Source organism: Haliotis cracherodii, unplaced genomic scaffold (assembly GCF_022045235.1).
Source record: "Haliotis cracherodii isolate W230 unplaced genomic scaffold, xgHalCrac1.p SCAF_20, whole genome shotgun sequence".
Lineage (NCBI taxonomy): Eukaryota > Metazoa > Mollusca > Gastropoda > Lepetellida > Haliotidae > Haliotis > Haliotis cracherodii.
In genome coordinates this window covers 15,574,191-15,588,079 of record NW_027266276.1, presented here as the reverse complement: position 1 = coordinate 15,588,079, position 13,889 = coordinate 15,574,191, and the positions used below count along the sequence as shown (strand labels likewise).

General features: G+C 40.5%; 1 protein-coding gene across 1 annotated transcript; it reads left to right on the top strand.

Moving 5' to 3' along the window:
- The first annotated feature begins 257 nt into the window (after positions 1 to 257).
- On the top strand, positions 258 to 3,533 carry LOC139470291 (angiopoietin-related protein 3-like). The gene is made up of 3 exons (XM_071252650.1): positions 258 to 612; positions 1,028 to 1,151; positions 1,774 to 3,533. The coding sequence occupies exons 1-3, from the start codon at positions 259 to 261 to the stop codon at positions 2,409 to 2,411; spliced, it is 1,116 nt and encodes a 371-aa protein (XP_071108751.1). The 5' UTR covers position 258; the 3' UTR covers positions 2,412 to 3,533.
- Positions 3,534 to 13,889: the final 10,356 nt, after the last annotated feature.

The window sequence follows — 13,889 nt, the reverse complement described above, 5'->3', positions numbered from 1 at the left end:
TGCAACAATACCTTCCCTGTCCGTCGATTCACATGCCTGGTATCCAGTATTTGACAAACACTTGGATGCTCCTGACAGTACTCCATATCATTCAAGTGTAACTTCCAGTATCTATTGATCATAGGCGTGTGGTAGCATCCACATGCACTACATACTCTTATGGTCAATATCTGGCACTTCACACTTGAAACTTTAGAGATAAATCCCCGTGACTTTCATTTTGAACATCAGTTGACCACATTTAGAGCTCAAGTCCTCATGACGTCCTGGAGGATACAGAAGGTGGCCACTTACCTGAACATGGTGCTGTTCTGCACGCTGTTCATGGTGTTCCTTCATCCTGAGAGAGTGCGAGCTGCTGCTTCTACCAAGTCCTGCCTCTACACACTTCAAGCAGCGACCACCACAAACATACTCCCCGACAGCATCGAGTCTGTGACAACATCGTCCCGTACTGAATGTCTTGCTCGGTGTGTCGGCGTCAACCTCTGCACAGGCGTAGTCTACTGCCCCGACGACGACGTCTGTTACCTGATGGCTACGACATCTGACCAAGGCAGCGTCCTCAACGCCACGTGTCAGATGTTTGTGGAGGAGGATGCTTTGACGCAGGTAATAAGTCAATCACTCACTCCATCACCAACTTTAATGATTTTCATATACAGTGAGACCCCAATAAGGATCACCCATTACTCATATTTCTGACTCTAAAACGTTAATACACCTTTACGTTTTTTTCGCTTTTACCTCAATTTCCTAGAGAAATGACAGAACAAACAACTACACCTCAACTCTTCTCGCATAAAGGCCTTTTGGCCTATTGGAACATATGGATGTCCCTGTTTTTCCAGTAACCATCCACTTTGACACATTCATCTACATCTGACACACAGAGATGTTGGTTGTGAATCGGGGAAAAACGAACAATGAGCTATCGTTATTGAATAGAAATATAGAGTATAGTAATCATAAGTAGGCTGTTATGGTCTGAAAAAAGATATCTGATTGGAAAAAAATATATTTACAGACAGAAGCCTTGTCACCAACAACAGAAACAACGACCTCGTGTGCAAACGGTGGTAACTTAGTCGGTGCAACTTGCGATTGTCTCCCTTCGTTCACGGGGACACAGTGTGAGACCCGGATTGAAGGTAATTTTGTATTGCTTTTACCCAAGGGTATCGGTTTTCTTTGATTTGATGGGCAGTGGGTTTGACCTGTGGTTTAAGTGTTTGTTGAGAACCCGGGTTCTAACCCGGACATGGATGGTCTGTGAAGCCTTGTCTAGTGTCTCTGGCTGTGATATTGTTTTACATTGCTGAAACTCGGCATTGTACAATATGTACTCCCTTTAATGTGTTTGTGCAGTGCTCACAAATCTCACGTTTACTGCCGTACCAAAATAAATAAATGGCAAGTGATTCCACGGCATTTGATAGCCTAACTGAACTGATTTACACAGTGTGCACACCGGTTCTCACGTGAAAACCTTAAACGCAAAACATATTGTCAATACATACGTCATTCTTAAAGACAGGAGAGTGTCAAATCGAGGCTGTAATCAGTTAATTTGATAACAACCTCATTGGACTCTATTTCAGTTTATAACGAATATCAATGTGAGCTGAAAAACAAATGTAGTTCCCATCCACGACATTTCATACTGGTGAAACTTATATTTTATTCTTATCTGTGTCCCATATTCTGTAGCCCTCTCGTAACATTATCCATCATCAATGATTACTTTGTAAAAATATTATTTTCCCGTTGCAGACTGTACAGACGTTTCCCTGCACGTTAGTAACTCTCCTGGCACCTACATTGTCTGGCCGACCATCTTCGCACAACCGTTTAACCTAGAATGTCAAGGCGTCAGTATCATGATGATGTTCAGGAACAAAACCATCAGTGGCTGCGAGGCGACACCCGTGACGTACCTCGACGTCCCCTGGGCCGACTACAAGTCTGGGTTCAACAACTCCGACTGCTACATGTGGCTGGGCCTAGAGAAGATACACGCTCTGACCAGTGTCCGACCTTATATGCTTTACGTGTCCTTGAAGAAATTTGATACCACTCCCGGTCAAGTGTCTTACAGTGCCTTCTACGTCGGTGACGAGGCCTCGGAGTATCAGCTGTCGGTGTCAGGGTTCACTGGGGATAGCGTTTTCGGAGACCGCTTCAACCTCGGGGACCTAGCTAGAACCCTGGATGGGAGTCACTTCTGTGCCAAGGACCACTGCAACAATTCAGCCTACCCGTGTGCCGAGTGGCATAGTGGAGCCTGGTGGAGCATGTTGGATGACTGTCAGACGAATCCTCACCACAGATATGATATTGCCTGGGTTCTTGCTGATAGCGTTAGCACTGAAGATTGCAAAGGTATCTACATGTTCATAGTGCCCGTCTAACTCACTGTTCTCTTCCAACGTCGGCATAGTGTAGATGTACATGGTTTCCCTACTTCAGGCTCTCCTAGTCACTGCAACACTCTCACTGTCACGATTATTACTGTATGTTTGAGCATGCTATGACGCCGTTTGAAAGAATGTTGAAGGTTCAGAGGACGATGGAAAAACGATGATCAGTGAAACCCCGTTTATCCGGATTTTAAATTTCCGGATTAACGAAAAAAGGTTACAAAGTAATGTCACTTTGTTTACATGTAAATGTTCCTAGATGAAAGGTTGGGTTTCCGGATTAACAGGGTCCGGAATAACGAGGTTCCACTGTGTATGGTTCTTCAGCCCATATAACTGTTTGTCGTTGCTAGCACAACACAGGTTACATAACCCTATCTACCACAGAAGTTACCTGAATGGATATTGTTTTATGCCACAGTCCGCAATATTAGATCTACATCTTAGTTCTGCTCGGTACCACAGCGATATGCGATCTTTATGTTGAGCAGGTGTAATGTTTATTGTCTACGTGTTGACCGTGTATACAGTTGTACAAATACACACTCCCATGTCACAATTATCAACTTGAAGCTAGATTTGTCCAACAAGCTTAATCCTTTACCATCAATGCACCATCCCGATCACATTTTAATAGTGAGACTTTATTAGAGTGAGTATGTTGTGGTCACCACGATTACAAACGGTATTTCTGTTATGTTGGGGGCAGGGCTGGGGTGGGTGTCACTGTAATGTGGGACGAAAGTCCGAACTGATGCAGGTCGATGAACTTTAGTATAGCCACGAGCATTGGCATTGTGCTGAAAATAACCAGGGTAAATTCGAGGGCGAGTCTTGGATTCACACCTACGATGATCAAATCCTTGCACGAACTTTCCACTCTAAATATGCAACAACTCTCCATTGTGAATTGGGTCAACATGTGCCACCCGCGACAACATATAAATTGCTACCATGTGTGAGTCTCTGTTGTCTTCTCCCAATACTAAATATAACCGGATATTATTTATCACTATTCGATCACGACAGAGGATAGGTTTTTAAATAATGTTAGCAAAAAGAACTACCCGAAAACCAACCACAATCAATATTATTTTGTGTACACTCATTGAATATGGAATCTATCTATTGTAATATGTGTTCAATGCAGCTGTGTTGTGTCACGTATACGTATCCGACTGTGGAAGGTTTTACCGGTGATTGTCATGCTGCTTGATGTATTGCTTGAATATTGCTTAATAAATGTTTGAAAAATGTTAATTCTGAGGTTCTTTTCCCTTTACCCGGGAGCTGATTCTACGAGTGAGTAAATGACTTCGGTCACCCGTGTCGGGACGAATCTGACACGGCAGGGCTAGCGTATGTATGAGCTGGAAACTCCGCTCATCGCTGTATCGCAGGTATCCGCTTATTGTGTATTTGTCCTGTATTCCTTAAATATTATGTATATATGTCCCGAACAGCGAGGCAGATGTTGTGCGACCTAATTGCCTCGAGACGACCATGGTGACAGTACGACGGAAAGCGTTACTACAATGCAGTCAACTTGGAGTAGATTCAGATTATCATCAAGCATGTATACAAGCTGAGTATTGGAAATTACGGGGGTTAAATGATGGGTGAAATATTTAGGATTGCATACTCTCCATTGATTGGCATCACAAACGTTTTAAGAAAGGAGTGGGACGTTGCGTCATTGGCGTCACAACATGTTCAGTGACGAAAACGAGGGTCCTTCTCGAGTTTACAGATGGTGGGAGTTTGAAGATGAACGCTACCAGTACTGTACCTTAGCACAACACATATAGTAGTGGTTCAGTGGTGTTGTGGGCAGACATCACTACCATATACATTGATGGAAACTAAACAACGGCGGCACTATTCTCACAAACAACACGCGCGACATCCACTCTTGTCTATTTCAAGTACGTATAGCGTGGATGCTCTTGTCTTATCACACTTTTGTTAAGCTCTAGTCGGTGGTCTAACAATTGGTTGTATGGGTGAGTGAGTGAGTGAGTTAATATTTAAAGTCACATCGGCACTATTTCAGCCATATCGTGACTTGAACAAGGTAAACATTTCTATTATATATATAAACCTGTCGCCGAAGGACAGTATAACAATTAGCAATATATCACAGATTATAATTTTAAAAACTAATTTTAGAGCTATAAAACGATCAAATTAAATCAGACGACACATTATAAAAACGGGCTGTAGATCGCCAGCAACCAAAGCTAGGCCACCATACTAGGGACCATGGGGACTTACGGTACTTCTGCTACCTACATGGTCCCCAGCAGGATTTACACCATCCCTCGGGCTACTGGCGATGATCAGAAAGATTAGCCAAACAGTTAAAATCAACAAAAATGCTACGATTAAAATCACAGCAAAATGAAAAGATACTGTGAATGATACCGGACTTACGTACCTTCCCAGGGGGACAATTGTTTTACGATACTTCAACCCCCTGTGAAGATACAGCCACTAACAATTCAAGTCATGAATTCAATTCACCAAATTAAAATCACTTTCTATAAACTATGCATATTATAATCAAAATTTATCTATTAATTCTATTTCTTTTAAAAAACCGATGAGTAAATGAGCACTGATACTAAAAAGATCCTTGATGGACGAAACTTTGAAATACTTATCCCTTGTAATGGAAAAATCAATACAGTCAAGCAGGACATGCTTGACTGTGATTCTCTCATCACAAGGGATACAAAACGGAGGATCCTCACCTTTTAATAGATATTCGTGTGTATATCTTGAATGGCCAATACGACATCGTCGTAAAATGACCTCTTCAAATCTGGACTGACACCCCAAGTAGGTGTAACCGAGAGTTGGCTTAATTTGATGTAATTTATTGATACCTACTTGGGTGTCCCACTTCATTTGCATAAGATCTCTGATGTAACATCTGATCACAGGTTTATAATCACTGTATGGAATTAGAAGTGGTGTCACAGATTTGTTGAGGGCTGCTTTAGCTGCAGCATCAGCCATTGTGTTGCCTTTTATGCCCACATGACTGGGCAACCAACAAAAGACGATGTCGTATTGGCCAGTTGAAAGATCATTATAAAGTTCTAAAATGTTTAAAATGATTGGATGACTTGAAGAGACTTTTTTTAGTGCCTGAAGACAAGATAAAGAATCAGAAAAGATTATAAATCGTTTATATACAGATTGTTTTTGAATGTATCCCAAGGCTGTAAGGATAGCATTGGCCTCAGCAGTGAATATAGAGCTATTATCTGGTATTCTGGACGATAAATGTTTTGATCCAATGACGGTGGCAGATGCTACTTGGCCACCATCCTTGGATCCATCAGTAAAGATTGAACGGTGAGTGTCGTATTTATTTCTTAACTGTAAATATGCTTGTTGATATATGAGTGGATTGGTCTCAGATTTTATAAAACGTGTGAGGGAAATGTCTACTTCTGGCCTCACCAACTGCCAGGGAGGAGAAGACAAAAGGCGGTAAGGAGAGATTAGATCTAAATCTATATGGGCAGCAATAACATTTGATTTAATCCGAATTCCAAGTGGGGGAACCAGCTTTGGTTTCCTCAGAAACAGTTCTTCATATTGAGGATGAAAAACGGAGGCATATGCAGGATTAGAAGGGTTAGAGTGTAATTTTGTGATATATTGAAGGGATAATTTAATACGGCGTAGTTTCAAAGAGGGTTCATCAGCCTCGACATAGAGACTGTCAACAGGAGAAGTTCTAAAAGCACCGAGGCACAGTCTAAGTCCCTGATGGTGGATTGAATCTAACTTTTTTAAATTACTCTTGCAAGCTCCAGCATACACAATGGAGCCATAGTCTAATTTAGAGCGGATTAATGATCTATAAAGGTGAAGGAGGGTTGTCTGATCCCCTCCCCACTTAGAATTCGATACGACTTTCAACAAATCGAGGGCCTTCAGGCATTTAGTCTTTAAATATTTAATATGTGGCAAAAACGTCAAATGGTGGTCGAAAATCAATCCCAGAAATTTGGCCTCTTTTACAACCTTAATTGGAGTACCATCTAAAGAGAGCTCTGGGTCTTTATGAGTTTTATATTTCCGACAGAAATGTATACAATTTGTCTTTGTCTGTGAGAACTTAAATCCATTCTCAAGACACCATTTTTGAATTTTATTAAGACACAACTGTAACTGTCTTTCAATTGTACGCATATTTTTACCACGACATGAAATATTAAAATCATCCACAAACAATGACCCATCGATTGAGTCATTTAATACTTTAGATAAACTATTTATTTTGATGCTAAACAAGGTAACAGACAAAATACTGCCTTGTGGAACCCCCTGATCCTGATTGTAATGATCAGACAGGGTTGATCCAACACGAACTTGAAATTGTCTGTCCGTTAAAAATTGTGATACAAATTGAGGCAAGCGGCCTCTTAAACCAAAGTCATGTAAATCTTTTAAAATACCATGCTTCCAAGTGGTATCGTAAGCTTTTTCAAGATCGAAAAAGATAGATACAGCATGTTGTTTGTTTATAGTGAGTGAGTGAGTTAATATTTAACGTCACATCGGCAATATTGCAGCCATATCGTGACGAGAGAAAATGTGACTTTAATAACATATATGTAAACTGTATAAAATTCTGTCGACGAAGGACAGTAAAACAACTAGATTATCACAGATGTAGATTGTAAAACTAGCATATTATAATAAAATTCATAACAATTCAAAACACAGTACACAATAAAAATGGGCTATAGATCACCAATAACCAAAGGGAGGTCACCATACTAGGTACCATGGGGACTTACGATACTTCTGCTACCTACATGGTAACCCAGCAGGATTTACACCATCCCTCTGGCTACTGGTGATTGTCGGCAAGTTTAAGCCAAAACAATTAAAAACAACAAGAATTCTACGATTAAAAACATGGAAAATGAAAAATACTTTGAATGAAATGGGACTTACATACCTTCTCAGGGGGACAATTATTTTACGTTACTTCAACCCCCTTTAAAAGTACAGCCACTAACAATCACAGTTATATAATCATTTTACCAAATTAAAAGCACATACTTTATACAATACATATCATAATTTATCAATCAATTCTATGTCTTTTAAAAAACCAAGAATTAAATGAGAATTAATATGATTAAAAAGATCCTTGATGGATGAAACTTTGAAATACTTATCCCTTGTGATGGAAAAATCAATACAGTCAAGCAGGACATGCTTGACCGTGATTCTTTCATCACAAGGGATACAGAACGGAGGATCTTCACCTTTTAATAAATATTCATTTGTATATCTTGAATGGCCAATTCGACATCGTCGTAAAATGACCTCATCAAATCTGGACTGACAACCCAAGTAGGTGTAACCGATATTTGGCTTAATTTGATGTAATTTATTGATACCTACTTGGGTGTCCCACTTCATTTGCATAAGATCTCTGATGTAACATCTGATCACAGGTTTGTAATCACTGTATGGAATTAGAAGTGGTGTCACAGATTTGTTGAGCGCTGCTTTAGCTGCAGCATCAGCCATTGTGTTGCCTTGTATGCCCACATGACTAGGCAACCAACAAAAGACGATGTCGTATTGGCCAGTTGAAAGATCATTATAAAGTTCTAAAATGTTTAAAATAGTTGGATGATTAGAAGAGACGTTTTTCAGTGCCTGAAGGCAAGATAGAGAATCAGAAAAGATTATAAATTGTTTACATGCAGACTGTTTCTGAATGTATAACATGGCTGTAAGGATGGCATTGGCCTCAGCAGTGAAAATAGAGCTATTGTCTGGTATTCGAGATGATAAATGTTTTGATCCAACGACAGCAGCACTAGCTACTTTGCCACCGTCCTTGGATCCATCAGTAAAGATTGAACGGTGTGTATCGTATTGAGATCTTAAATGTAAATATTCCTGTTGATATACTAGTTGATTAGTGTCAGATTTGAGAAAACGAGTGAGGGAAATGTCTACCTCCGGCCTCACCAACTGCCAGGGAGGAGAAGACAAAAGACGGTAAGGAGAGATAATATCCAGATTTAAATTGGCAGCATGAAAATGAGTTTTGATCCGAATTCCAAGTGGTGGAACCAGCTTTGTTTTTTTCTGAAACAGCTCTTCAAATAGAGGATGAAAAACGGAATCATAAGCAGGATTGGAGGGATTGGAACGTAATTTAGTAACATACTGGAGAGACAATTTAATACGGCGTTGTTTCAGAGAGGGTTCATCCGCCTCGACATAGAGGCTGTCAACAGGAGAAGTTCGAAATGCACCAAGGCACAGTCTAAGTCCTTGATGGTGGATTGAATCTAACTGCTTTAGATTACTCTTGCAAGCTCCAGCATACACAATGGAGCCATAGTCCAGCTTAGAGCGAATTAAAGATCTATATAAGTGAAGAAGGGTTTTCTGATCCCCTCCCCACTTTGAATTTGAGACAACTTTTAATAAATCTAGTGCCTTCAGGCATTTAGTCTTTAAATATCTGATATGCGGCAGAAACGTCAAATGGTGGTCGAAAATCAATCCCAGAAATTTGGCCTCTTTTACAACCTTAATTGGAGTACCATCTAAAGAGAGCTCTGGGTCTTTATGAGTTTTATATTTCCGACAGAAATGTATACAATTTGTCTTTGTCTGTGAGAACTTAAATCCATTCTCAAGACACCATTTTTGAATTTTATTAAGACACAACTGTAACTGTCTTTCAATTGTACGCATATTTTTACCACGACATGAAATATTAAAATCATCCACAAACAATGACCCATCGATTGAGTCATTTAATACTTTAGATAAACTATTTATTTTGATGCTAAACAAGGTAACAGACAAAATACTGCCTTGTGGAACCCCCTGATCCTGATTGTAATGATCAGACAGGGTTGATCCAACACGAACTTGAAATTGTCTGTCCGTTAAAAATTGTGATACAAATTGAGGCAAGCGGCCTCTTAAACCAAAGTCATGTAAATCTTTTAAAATACCATGCTTCCAAGTGGTATCGTAAGCTTTTTCAAGATCGAAAAAGATAGATACAGCATGTTGTTTGTTTATAAAAGCATTTTTAATGAATGATTCTAAACGAACCAAATGATCAATTGTACTTCGGTTTTTACGAAAACCGCATTGGATATCACTGATTAAATTGTTGGTTTCTAAAAACCAAACTAAGCGATTATTCACCATGCGCTCCATGGTTTTACAAACACAGCTAGTTAATGAAATAGGTCGGTAATTGGATGGATCTGTATGATCCCTGCCAGGCTTTGGTATGGGTACAACGATGGCATTTCTCCACGAAGGAGGAAAATGTCCCGTTGTCCAAATATCATCAAAAATATTCAGGAGTGTTGTAAGACAAGATTCAGGCAAGTGTTTTAGAAGCTGATAATGGATATCATCAGCACCAGTTGCAGTATCATGAGCTTGTGCTAAAGCAGTATGTAGCTCATGTAGTGAAAATACTTCGTTATAATCTTCGCCATTGTCAGAAATAAAATTGATTTTTTTCTTTTCTTGCTGTTGTTGAAACTTCTGAAACTTTGGATTATAATTTGACGAAGAAGAATGTTTGGCTAAAGTTTCGCCCAGTTTGTTTGCAATATCTGACTTGTCTGTCAATAAATTATTGTCATCTTTGAGATGATGAATACTTGATTTGGAACCTTTGCCTTTAATTTTTTGGATCATGTTCCACACCTTTGACATAGGCGTGCGAGAATTTATTTTGGAAACATAATCCTTCCAGGTCTGTCGTTTATTGAGTTTAAAAATTCGGCGAGCCTTGGCATAATTAATTTTTACATTATTCAAATTATGGACAGTAGGATGGCGTCGAAAGTATTTCTCAGCCTTCTTCCTACGCTTCCTAGCTTGTTTGCATTCATAAGTAAACCATGGTTTACGAACATGTGGGTTTACAGAGGACTTAGGAATAGTGTCATCAGCTATACCTTTCAGTTGATCGGAAAACAACTGAATCGGGTCAGGAACATCCATAAAAAGTTCGTGTTGCAATTTGTCAGTACATATGTTCTGAAATAACGGCCAATTTGCCTTAGAAAAATTCCATCTTGTTATAGGTGGATCATCAGTGGGGTTTATAGCTGTAAGCACTGTCGGAAAATGATCACTTCCACAAAGGTCATCATGGACTGACCATACAAATTCATTATATAAGTTAGAATCTGTGATTGACAGATCTAATGCAGTGTACGTACCTGTTGCAGGATGTAAATATGTGGTCGAGCCGTCGTTGAAGATGCATAGATTATTGTTAGCAATAAAATCTTCAAGGATTTTCCCTTTATTGTTTGTATTAGAACTTCCCCATAGAGGGTTATGCCCATTAAGATCACCCATGATGATACAGGGCTTAGGGAGTTGGTCAAATAAATCCTGAAGGTCAGACTGCTGCAAATTTGAGGATGGAGAAATATATAGGGAACAAAGTGTGAAATTTATTTGTAGAGTAAGACGGACAGCAACAGCCTGAAGTTTACAATGGAGATGAACAGGGCTGTGGATGATGCCCTGCCTCACCAAAATGGAAGCACCGCCAGTGGCTTTATCACCTGGAGGTGAAAAAGAATGATAAGAATTGTACTGACGCAATTCAAATTTATCAGTATGCTTAAGATAGGTCTCTTGTAAACTAAAAGCTGATGGTTTATAGTCTTGTGCTAATAATTGGACTTCATTGAAATTATTCCTAAGTCCTCTGCAGTTCCACTGAATTATGTTAGGAGATTGAGTCATGGTGGTTCTATGGGGGATCTCTCACGGGCACGTGAGGAAGATGGACTCCTACTATTGCTCTCGGACGATGGGGTTACGTCCATGTTCAGAGCATCAAAGGAGTTGTGGAGCAAAACCTCTGAAGATGAGGATTTCATCGTACTTTGTTTTCTGTTTAATTTTTTTCTTTCTTTTCTGGTCAAAGTAACAACAGCAGATTCAATAGTAGCTGGTTCTACAGTCTCTGGCTCTTTAGTAACAAACTCTACATCAGCCTCAGCAGTCAAAGGTTCAGATGAGCTTATTGTTTGAGTAGAAGATGTATTTGAAGTTACTACAGAAGATATATTAACAGGTTGATCGGATGTAATCCAAGTCAAATCTGTCTGGATAGATATTGTAGTTTTTGGAGGATTTGGAGGATCAGCGGTAGATACAGCAGCAGAATACGTTCTGGTTAGTGGAGTTGGTGGAGACTGATTTTCAATAAGCTTCTTAGCCTCGTAAAATGAGATATTGTTCTCATGTTTGAGCTTCAAGATTTTTGATTGTTTTAGCCATTCGGGACATAACTTTGATGAAGCCAGATGTGTTCCTTTGCAGTTTGCACATTTCACGTCAGCTGTGCAGTTGGAGTTGTCATGGCCTTCGCCACAGCGCTGACAGACCACAGAGTGATTGCAGGATTTAGAACCATGTCCGAACTTTTGGCAAGTGAAACATCGGAGTGGATTGGGGACATACACCTCCACTCCGATGTTGAGATAACCAGCTTTAATTGACTGTGGAAGGGCCGAGAGGGCAAAGGTAAGCAGATAAGTGTTAGACGGGATGATGGCACCGTCTCTCGATTTCATTGTGAAACGCTTAACTGCTGTTACGCCTTGAGTTGTCAGTTCATCAGTAATCTCTTGCTCTGACATATCGGACAGGCAACGAGCTCTGTCTCGAATAATGCCTCGGCAAGAATTTAAGGTTTTGTGTACGGACACAGCAACCTCAATATTTGCGAATGTGGTTAAAGACAAAAGATTCAGAGACTGCTGTCTCCGGGAACACTCAATGAGAAGAGATCCACTGCGAAGACGAGTTACATTTTTCACTTCACCGCAAATTCCTAAGACAGCTTTAGAAATGGCGAATGGATTTAGTTTAATGGGTTGTTTGTCAGCTGCATCAATCACAATAAACCGGGCCCAGGAATCCAAGCCACGAGATAATTGTTCACTTTGATCAATGTCATCAAGATCGACATGTCTACGTTTCGAACGGGTTGAACCGGGGTATTGGTGAGACATGGTGAAATATAGTAATTCAGCACCCCTGCTCCCCACCCACCATGGAGTGCTACAAGGGCGATGTTTTGTTGCACCGGATCTCCAACATGCAAACACCAGGGATACAGGGATGATATACTCCAGCAAATATGACTTGAATAGCTATATTTATCTACCAGATGTAGTGCCAGGCAGGTTCAGTCCATGACAAGAAACTGGAGACATACAGAATACAGAGGTCAACATCACCAGATTGGCCCATGAGCCACCGCCTTCTGGCGTAAGACTCTAGGCAATTTATTCCATCAAAAATTGGCCATGCATACTTTGTATGAATTACCAAGTCCAAAATATACATTATAATACAACACAGGAGTGCATATACAATATTACGCACAGGGCCTGGCATGACCAGCCGATTGATAAGACCGGGCCCATCTTACCACCCGTCTAGGCGAAGTAAGGGTCGAAGTAGTGTGTTGGGCAAAGGAACACAGTTCCAGGAACCAGTGCCCTCAACTACCAGACTCCCGTCCTCCGCCGACACAGGGACGCAACCCACGGCAAACAGGTTGCCCATTTTAGTCGCCTCATACGACCAGCAATGGGAGGCTGTGGAATTATTCTGCCCCGGTTCCACACGGGGGAAGAGCGATTAGCGTTACCCAGCACTCACCACGAGGAGGTTGCTCTTCACGAGTGCCTGGTTGTATGGAGTAGAGCTAGTGTATCGATGGAACTCAATAGTTTCAGTCATGTTATATCCGCCGAGACAGATAAACACATGGAACATAAGGTAAAGCTCAGAAAGCCCAGAGCCTCAGGCAATGTAAGTTCGATGAAATAACACAGGAAGCAGCCTGTAAGCAAGGAAAGCTCAGCCGAAACAAAATCTAACTTTCTAAAAAACTTGTCATCAAACGTATACATAGTGCCCACCTGTAAGACTGCTGAAATTAGGTTTTGCTCATGTTTTTGTACTTGTTGAGATTGTGTCCCACCTACTGACTTCAAATGTACCATGGCACAATATTAAGTACCCATTTTGCAAAAGCTGTTAGTACTTGATGAACAGAGACATATGAATGTATATAAATCAACTCGCTAAGAGCTAACTGAAAGGGCCTTATGTCTTTGATGCTGTTGTTGATCTGGGCAGAGAACTATCATCTACATCACTAAGTAACAAGTTCAATTCCAATATTATGGGAGATTGCACAAAGGCAACACATGTGCATGCTCTGGTTGGATTTGTTTTGAATCTTGCAAGAGAGACAAGGAAGGAACTCATTTCTCGATAATTCCAAAGGTTCAGCCAGAAGTCGTGTCCTACACAATGTAGAACTATGTGTGTCTCTGTGTCAGGTGTTGGCAGGTAGAGAGTCACTAGGTAGCGTCTACAGAGGAATCCAGTCACCCA